Source organism: Myotis lucifugus, unplaced genomic scaffold (assembly GCF_000147115.1).
Source record: "Myotis lucifugus unplaced genomic scaffold, Myoluc2.0 scaffold_11, whole genome shotgun sequence".
NCBI lineage: Eukaryota > Metazoa > Chordata > Mammalia > Chiroptera > Vespertilionidae > Myotis > Myotis lucifugus.
Window position 1 is genome coordinate 14848792 of NW_005871059.1, and position 10184 is coordinate 14858975.

The 10184-nt window shown below is 40.0% G+C and overlaps 1 protein-coding gene across 1 annotated transcript; it reads left to right on the top strand.

Moving 5' to 3' along the window:
• The first annotated feature begins 608 nt into the window (after positions 1-608).
• On the top strand, positions 609-7250 carry LOC102441170 (trace amine-associated receptor 2). The gene is made up of 3 exons (XM_014451967.2): positions 609-657; positions 905-906; positions 6240-7250. Exon 3 carries the CDS (start codon positions 6315-6317, stop codon positions 7248-7250), a length of 936 nt encoding a protein of 311 aa, XP_014307453.1. The 5' UTR covers positions 609-657; positions 905-906; positions 6240-6314.
• The last annotated feature ends 2934 nt before the right edge of the window (positions 7251-10184 follow it).

Sequence of the window (10184 nt, forward strand, 5' to 3'; positions counted from 1 at the left end):
GAGATTAAAATATCAATGATGAGAGAGAATCATTCATTGGCATGCCCCCTACTGGGGATTGAGCTCACAACCCGGGCATTTGCCCTTGACCTGAATCAAATCTGGGACCCGAAGGCCGATGCTCTATCCACTGAGCCAAACCGGCTAGAGCTGTAAAGCTTTCTTTGAAAATATGTTCACATTCATTTTCTCATCATAACATAACACAAATATGAATATGTCCTGAAATGAAAAGAGCTTCTTCTTTTTTCTTTTTTTTTTAGTTACTCTTTGTCAGAACTTCAAAAAGAGCTCCCAAGAAAGATTGAGCCAGGACCAGCTACATAATTTGTGAGGCCCATTGCAAAACGAAAATTCAGAGTCGTTTGTTAAAAAATTATTAAGAATTTCAAGAAGGTTGCTGCAAAGCATTACACCAAGCGCTGGCCCATTGGCGTTCAGGTCCCGTGTGACTGCAAACATTGCACACCCAAGGTGCAGCCCTGAGCCAAGCCAATTGAGGTCACACAGAGTTGGTATAATTATAATTCAAGCATGACCCCGATGTCTTCTAGTGACCAGGATTATATTTTATCTACATCTGGGGTATGTTGCTTTCCAAGGCTGTCTCATCAGTGCAGAATAAACCTTCATATTTTAAAAGAAAACAAACAAGAAGTAGAGCCTTTAACACACGAGTGGATTTAAGCCAGTAGCATCTGAGAAGATTTTGGCATCATCATGTGAGCTCCTTAAAGAGATAATAATCATGCCCCCTTCTTCCTGGTCTAAGAGGAATGGTTCGACTTATTCTTTTAGTCAGATTTTACAAAGGAAAAAAGAAAACCAATTGTGGTAAGGCCTCTTTTCAGTGACTAGAATTCAAAACAAAACATGGGCTGTGACAGTCTCCGATTTTCCTAAGAGGTGGAAGGCACATATCCAGTTTTCTACCTGAGCCTCTGATCCCACTCAGTGTGGTTGGGATCATCTCCTTGGGGCCACCCGTAGCTCAGTGGTTCTGTTATGCCCAGATTTCAAGATCCCAAAGACCACACCAGGGAGCCGTGTCCGATGCAAAAGCAAAGAGCCTTTATTCAAGCCCGAGCTCAGTCCCTCTGCCTCTACCGACGCAGCGGCAGGATGCGAGAGAGCCCCTAGTCTCAAGAGAACAAAGGTTTTATAGGGCTTGGGGTCGGGAGGTGGGGGCATACTTCTACTTGGTTGGGTGAGGGCTAGGGGCTAGTGACGCAAAGGCAGGGTGTGGCTAGGGTCTGGTTACACAAAGACAGGGGGTGGTCAGCATACTTTTGGCCTTGGGTTAGTTCCCCTTGCATTCCCATTGGCTGATTTAAAAGGGGGCTGGGTAACTGACACATTCTGTGGTTTGTTTCTTGGAAGAGGGGTTAGGGACACAGCTATCAGTCCCGTTCTGTCCTTTCAGTTCCGGGTTGCTTTGCAGTTGGTATATAATAGACTTAGAGCCTTCCGTGTTGCAGATGATGTAATCTCAGGTAAGCAGAGACCCCTGAGAGGATGGAGTGGTTTAGGCTCATTAAGCTGTTCAAATTTAGAAAGGCAGGGTTTATTTTTGCTTTAAAATAAACAACAACAGACACTTTCAGACCCAATTCCCTTGAGGCTAATTGTTAAGTTATTGAATAGTACCCGTCACATAGTTCAGCTTTTCTAGTTCTATATAAGCAGTCAGAGCAGTTCGAAAGTTCCATCAGGAAGGAGTTTAACAATGGCATCGCCCACAATGCAACAGGTATGTGGAGAAGGGATTAACAAGACAGATCTGTGTCTTCTCTTCCTTGAGGTTTTCTTAAGTAAATTGTCACCCTGATAATGCAGTTGCATTACTGGTCCATTGATTTCTCTTCCTTTTTTTTTGCATTTGGTTCATGTGCAGAGAGAGTGTGTAGGAGTGTGGAAGTTTATGAGTGCAGGATTTAATATGAATTTGTAGTAAAAGGCAGAGTCTTCTAAATATGTGAATGGGACCATGTGCTGCTTTTGGGCACTGCACCATGTTTCCTGGGAAGAAGAGTTAGGCTCCTGAAACGGGTTACCTCTTCCCAAGGGGCTGAGCGAAGTATTTATCGCTGGTGTTTATGTAAGTGAAGCAGGAGGGTAAGTTAGCTATCTGGGCCTTTTTTGCATACAATCCCATGCCTTTACTTTCTTAGGAGAAATCTTTTCCTCGTCAAATGTATTATTGAATGTGGTGTCCACCCTAACAAGGAAGGGAGGAAGGATGAGAGGAAAATCACCTTTGAAGGAGCTCATTATGTATCAGGCATTGTGCTAAGCCTGTTCATATGTATTATTTAATATATTAAGATTCATTAACCTTCAATATTTAATAGACACTGAACAACTGAAAGAAATCAGCAGCTTGGGTAAGAAAAAAAACTCAAGGAAAATAGAAAGAATGACTAGCAGGGAGAAAAAAGACTTTTAAAAGTCCCTTAGAAGTTTAAAAAGTGGTTGCTAAAGCAGAGGACTATTTAATATGGAAGCACTTACCAAATTTAATGACAAGGTAAAAAGAAATGAGATTATATTAGAAAAATTAGAAGATGCTTTATTACCATGATCATGGTCCTAAAAATTAATTACTTTCTTAGGGATTGCAGAAGACACTTTTATTTATTTATTAAATATATTTTTATTGATTTCAGAGAGGAAGAGAGAGGGAAAGAGAGACAGAGATAGAAACACCAATGATGAGAATCATTGATCAGCTGCCTCCTGCACACCCCCTACTGGGGATTGAGCCCGCAACCCAGGCATGTGCCCTTGACCGGAATCAAACCAGGGACCCTTCAGTCTGTAGGCTGACATTCTATCGACTGAGACAAACCAGCTAAGGTGACACTTTTATTTTAATAATTTAGTAGAATAAAGTTTAGATATGGTATTTATTCATAATGGACAAGCAATTTGTTATGTCTCAAATCTTTAATTTTTGTGTTTTTTGTAGAAACATAACAGTAATGGAGAAAAGACCAGATTATTCCATTTAATTTTGTTGCAATACACGTATCTATGTATTTATATTCATAGGTTTAAAAAAATAGGAAAATGATACTTGAAGAATATAGTCTGAAATTATTGTTTTATGCATTTAGCTTTCAGAGACAATCAATCTGAAAGGTGTGAAAGAGATGGTTGTTGAAAGGTTTAAACTGATGATGGATGTCACATGCAAGAAACATGCCAAATGCACTATGGAGAATGATGAATGGAATTTACTTAAAAGCACTGTTTGATGAGCTCACCAAATAGTCATCAATGTGTTTCTACCTGCTTCATAGCAAGAGTATGAGGAATACAAATGTATGCATCGTATCATATGTTTCAAAGAATTTTATTATAGGTCTTAGAGTGGATTGGCTAACTAAAGTTCCCGAATGCTAAAAGGGAAGGGAATCCAGCTCCACATTCTATGATTTGAAGGACTGGTAAGACTTTTCCAGAAGTGGAATGGCAGGGTGATTAATAACATCAGCCACTAAGCCAGACACACAAAGAAGTTTGTAATTAACTATTAAAATGTATTATCGTTGTGAAGTTGCCTTTAGCACAAAATTATTGTGTGTGTGTGCACCATTTTAATTAAAATAAAATTACTTGTTATTTCTCTTAGCTGTTGTTTCCAAGAAGTGAAGTTGATTTAAAAATAAATCAACACAATTTTCTTTGGTTCTCCTATGCTTTTTAAAGAGCATACTGAAGGGGATATGAATCTTCCTTCTCTTTCATAACACTGCATTTTCTCCCAGTATTTTCTTCTGTGGTGATTTTTTTACTGGTCAGCAGGTGACTAACAGAAAATGACAAGCAGCTGAAGAACATTGTACCAAGACTGGGGGATGGGAGTGGGGAGGGATTCCTTGCCTCTCATTTTCTCCCACCTTTTTTTCCTGGGAGGATGCTAGGAGGAATAGGAGAGAAATGCTATATACATATTAAAAATCCCTATGGTAGCTGCTGAGAAGAAATATAATTTGAGAATCAGTTGTACACATTTTAGAAATTTTGGGATAAAATGTTTTGGCAAAAGCATTTATGTTTTTCAGAAATAAGTCTGCTGTTTCCATAAATAGCAGTTAAGGCATTAGTTGGCAGACCCCAAGTGCATCTTGGTAGCATTCCTCTTATGTGGTTGTATCACCCTCTCCCTCCTTCTCCATCTTTAGTTCCAACGCTAAAATTGGTCCGTCTTACAGTTTGGTCGTTGGTTCTGCCCAAGTGGGGATGTGACTCTAGAGCAGGAAGGAGAAGAAAGGTAAAATTGCCTGGAATTCAACACTTAGAATCAGTTGGAGACAGCTTTTAATTTCAACCTGCATTCATTCTCCTGTAGCTAACTTAATTGCTTTCTTTCTTTCTTTTTAGAATCACTGCTTAAATTTGAGAACCAAGTGGGAAAGTTCCTTGGACTGTTTGTGGCTAAAAGCACAGTCTTGGGGGACAACAACAAAACTAAAAACCCTCTCTTCTCCCACTCTGTCCTCTCTTTAACCCCCACCCCCATTTTTTTCTGTTGGGTTTCACAGACCCTGAGAGTGGCTTTCAAAGATCTCCAAAACTCCTCGTGCCTTTTCTTCATCTTTCTTTAAGCTTGGAATAGGCTTTTCCCCCTTCTGCTCAAGTCCCCCACACCCACTGAGAGCCAGGTCAAAAGTTCCACCCTCACTGGGAACATGCTTGTCTACACCAGCCTAAAATTTTCTTGTGCACTTCTGATGTTTGATTTCACATTTTGCCTAGACCTCTTTTTGGTCAGTTAATCATCACTGTTACTTTTTTTCTTTTTTAACCTGTGGTACAGGATCATTTTGTTTTTATGGGTTGATGTGTTTTGTCTCTTCAGTTGTTTTGTAGACTTTTTGCAGCCATGGACTAGTTTATGCTTTCTCGTTCCTTTCACTGTGTCTTGTGCATTGTGGGCATTCAATAAACAGTTATGTGTGATGGTGCTCTTACATCACAGAGGCTGAGCAGGACTTACTGGTTTATCTATTAGTAATTGGTCAGGTCTGATATGTGTGACGTCATTGATGGCCAGACACTTCCTGGAATATTAATAGTTATGGTTCAGCCAGTGGCTCAGTGATTGAGCGTTAACCTATGAACCAGGAGTTCACAATTCAATTCCTGGTCAGGGCACATGCCCAGGTTGCTGGCTCAATCCCCTGTGTGGGGCGTTCAGGAGGCAGCCGATCAATGCTTCCCTCTCATCATTGATGTTTCTATCTCTCCCTCTCCCTTTCCCTCTGAAATCAATAAAAATATTAAAAAATAGTTATGCTTTGTGTATAAAAGTGTTTTTATACATGCCGAGTTTTATATGCAAAATGCCAAGACAAGGAGAGCACACGCCACTTGTTTCCTTGTAGTGGCGATGGCTTCTTTCCTAAAGCTCCCCCACTGTCTGCTGCTACCTCTCTGTGTGACCACACGCAGGAACTTGTCAGGCTGTCATTGTTGCCTGCTGTCCACGGGCTTCCAGGGAGAGGCAGTCTGGAGATGCACTGGCTCTTCACAGAGAAGTAAGTGTAGTCCAGCTTTGGTCTTTGCCCACCTCTGATTTAGCTGCTCTGGCTGGTGAGATGCTTAGCAAGGCTTCATGACTGGCTGAAGAGGATGATCCTACCAGATCATTAGACATCCTTAAATGATTCTTCCTCTTCTAACAAGCAGAGTGAAAATAATGGCACACAGGAATAAAACTATTTTCAAATAATAACCTCCTGGTCCTGCAAAGCAATAGACCCCAATCAAATTAAATCTGATATGTTGCCAACTCATCTGAGATAGTAGATATCTATTTTTTCCTCAGTTTACAAGGAGGATCAATTATAATAAGTTCAATAATAAACTTGTTCCATCTCCTCCTCTTCCTCTTTTTCTACCTCCTCCTTTTCCTCCTTCTACTTCTCTACCTCCTCCTCCTCCTCTTTCTTTTTAATTTCAGGCCCTGGCATGAAGAGCTTACTAAAGATTGCTAGTATAATTTGAATAAAGGACCGCATACACAATGATCATTTAAGCTTATTTGAATTCTATGACATTGCAAATAAATATTAAGATAAATAAATGAGAAAGATCATAACTAATATTTCAGCATAAATTATCTTCCTTGAGTCTTTTATGTCTTTCTTGAGTTTTTCTATGAAAACGATATAAATTTAGAATATTTTATCTATTATCTGACAAGACTCCATGTGTTCTTGCTTTTTCTGAAGGAAACATTCAATTGCTCTGAATATGGAAATGGATCTTGCCTAGAAGACAAAAGGCCACTGGGTGTCCGAGTCGCCATGTACTCGCTGATGGTGGGAGCCATATTCATCACAGTGTTTGGCAATCTTACCATGATAATTTCCGTTTCCTACTTCAAGCAGCTTCACACTCCAACCAACTTCCTCATCCTCTCCATGGCGGTCACTGATTTCCTCCTGGGGTTCACCATCATGCCTTACAGTATGATCAGATCGGTGGAGAACTGCTGGTATTTTGGGCTTACATTTTGCAAGATTCATTATAGTTTTGACCTGATGCTTAGCATAATGTCCATTTTCCATCTTTGCTCGGTGGCCATTGATCGATTTTATGCCATCTGTTACCCTTTACGGTATTCCACCAAAATGACGATTCCCGTCATTAAACGGTTGCTACTTCTCTGCTGGTCCGTCCCAGGAGCATTTGCATTCGGGGTGGTCTTCTCAGAAGCCTATGCTGATGGAATAGAGGGTTATGATATCTTGGTGGCTTGTTCCAGTTCCTGCCCAGTGATGTTCAATAAGTTATGGGGAACCACGATGTTTGTGGCAGGTTTCTTCACGCCTGGGTCTGTGATGGTGGGGATTTATGGCAAAATCTTTGCAGTATCCAGAAAACATGCTCATGCAATCAATAACTTACCAGAAAATCAAAATAATCAAATGAGGAAAGATAAAAAAGCAGCCAAAACTTTGGGCATAGTGATGGGTGTTTTCTTATTATGTTGGTTTCCCTGTTTCTTCACAATTTTATTGGATCCCTTTTTGAACTTCTCTACTCCTGTAGTTTTGTTTGATGCCTTGACATGGTTTGGCTATTTTAATTCTACATGTAATCCCTTAATATATGGTTTCTTCTATCCCTGGTTTCGCAGAGCACTTAAATACATTTTACTGGGTAAAGTTTTCAGCTCACATTTCTATAACACTAACTTATTTACTCAAAAAAAAAGAAATAAAACTAAGACGAATTAAGTCTCTTAAAGTGTGTGTGTGTGTATGTGTATGTGTATGTCTCTTAAAGTGTGTGTATGTGTATGTGTATGTGTATGTGTGTGTGTAATTTTGGCTATCGTGGAAAGCTCTTAGCTCCTAAGGCTTGCAGAGAAAAAAAGAGGAATCTTCTCTTAACTAAAAATCCTCCCTTTTCAGAATGATTTATATGCCCACCACTTCCAGGTAGAGGAAAAAAAGTGTCAGAAAGGCGAGAAGAAGCTGCAGAAAAGCCAGGGATGGGATGAAGAGGAAGGGATCAAAAAACAAGCTAAGCTTGAGGATTGCTGCCTTCTTTCAGCACCACACACACTTTGTGTGGTATTTCCATTTACCTTTTCTTCTGCAGTGTCTGAGCAGATGTATTGTGACATATTAACAACTGAAAATTATAGGTAAATGAATACCAAATTAACAATTTCAAAAACGCATCTCTGTCAGAAATCAGTCATTGGTTAGCTGAAAGTTAAGCCTTGACTAGATTTTACTTTTGTGAGATTAAATGTTCTTTTTAAATGAAAGAAGAAACAGGAACTGTGTAACTGAGGCCACAGATTCAACCAACGTTTTCATTTATGTATCATTCTAATTATAGCAATTTCTGTTTTATTAGCAGGAGACTTCTATTCAGGGCCTTCTTTTCTTCCTCAGGCTTATCCACATTTTGCATTGCTAATTGGTATCCTGATTTTTAATAAATATTATATAGTTGTTCCAAATATATTATCAAGTTCCTGAATGTAAGACTTTTTGTTGCAATTTATGGTATCATTTTCTTTAAAATGATTGTGTCATATTGGTTAGCAGTTACATTTTCTGTTTCATAAAACATAATTGTTTCATGAAATAATTAAAATAACTAATATAAAAGTAAATATAAAAGTTGTCTTTTATTCCCTTTTGCTTATTATCTATCTGTCTATCTATCTATCTATCATCTATCTATCTATCTATCTATCTATCTATCTATCATCTAGCTATCTATTTGTGTGTGTGTGGGCACACATGTGTGTATGTGTTTGAATAATAGAATAGTGAGAGACGAAAACATAGAAGAACATTAATATTTGTAGGGTGGGGAGGCCTCAAGTTATATTGCATTTGTTATTCAGTGTCTTTTTAACTGTAAATTGAAACTCATTAATAACTTGTGAAATTGATTTAGTGGTCAGCAGCAAGTGGTGTGCTGTTTGATGGGTTTCTTAGTGTATATTAAAAATAATCTTCATTTAGCTAATTTCAAGCTATGAATGTAATGTCAGCTGCCTCTCAAAATTTTTGAAAAGTTAACCTATTCTTACAAGTGGGCATGAGTGGTTCCAGCATATTACTGACTGCAGATAACATTTTTAATGAAAAGCAAACTAGAATAGAAGAAAATAGATAATCTTAAATTTATCACTTGCACTGAGGGTAAATATTGCCTTATAAATTTTTAATTTAATTTATATACTAGAGGCCTGGTGCATGAAATTCGTGCACAGGACAGTTGTCTCTCAGCCCGGCCTGCACCCTCTCCAATCCAGAACATCCCTCTCACAATCCAGGACCACTGGCTCCTAACCACTCACCTGCCTGCCTGCCCAATGCCCTCAACTGTCCTCCCCTGCTGGCCTGGTCATCCCCAACTGCCTGCCTAATGCCCTCAACTGTCCTCCCCTGCTGGCCTGGTCATCCCCAACTGCCCTCTCCTGCTGGCCTGATCACCCCTAACTGCCTCTGCCTCGGCCCCCACCACTATGGCTTTGTCCAGAAGGAAGTCGGACATCTGGAAGATGGCCGGTTGACCCGGTCTAATTAGCATATTACCCTTTTATTAGTATAGACTAGAGGTCTGATGGGCAAAATTCGTGCAAGAGTAGGCCTTCCATCCTCCAGCTGCCAGCACCGGCTTCCCTTCAGCACCTGGGACCCGGGCTTCCCTTGCAGCCCCGGCTTCATCTGGAAGGTCATCTGGAAGGATGTCCAGTCTAATTAGCATATTACACTTTTATTATTATAGATGCAGGTTCAGGCTGAAACCGGCTCTCCGACATCCTCCAAGGGGACCCATATTGTGAGAGGGTGTAGGCCAAACCGAGGGACCCCACCAGTGCATGATCAGGGCTGGGGAGGGACGCAGGAGGTTGGCCAGCCAGGGCGGGCTCCAGGGCATGTCTGGCCCATCTTGCACAGTCCCAATCGGCCAGACCTCAGAAGCAAGCTAACCTACTGGTCAGAGCATCTGCCCCCTGGTGGTCAGTGCATGTCATAGTGACTGGTCAACTGGCCGACTGTCTGCCTCCTGGTGGTCAGTGCACATCATAGCGAGCGGTTGAGCAGCCTTAGCATATCATTAGCATATTATGCTTTGATTGGTTGAACGGACAACCAGACACTTAGCATATTAGGCTTTTATTATATAGGATATGTTTTGTGTATGTGTTTTTGCATATCTAAGTAAACTGTTTCACCAAAATACTTTTTGTTTAATTTCTTCATTTACAACATTTCAATGAACAAATTAATTTTTTCTTTTTGTGGAAAACTTTACATAATTGCCCCCAAATTTGCTTTGACCTTAGTCCATTGCACAGATCACAATTAAACAGTGATCACTCAGCTGTCAGTTTAAGTGCTAGCCTTGCCTAGCTGCCCCCACATGGGCCTGCACATGTTGTCTACTGCCTTCCATCAGTCCCTTCCCTACAGCTTGTAGGGTAGAGGTGGAATAGTAGAGCTTTTTTGAAATGGTGAAAGAGACTACAAGTGCAAAATAAATGGAAAAAAGAGAATTTTCAAGAACAGAGAAATTAAAGCCAGACACTTTTATGAGACTTAATATGGTTTATTGGATACTATTGAGTACTTTTTAAAGTAATTTTCTTAATGAAATGGTTATGCTTTGGAATTTAAACATGCACATACACATAAAGA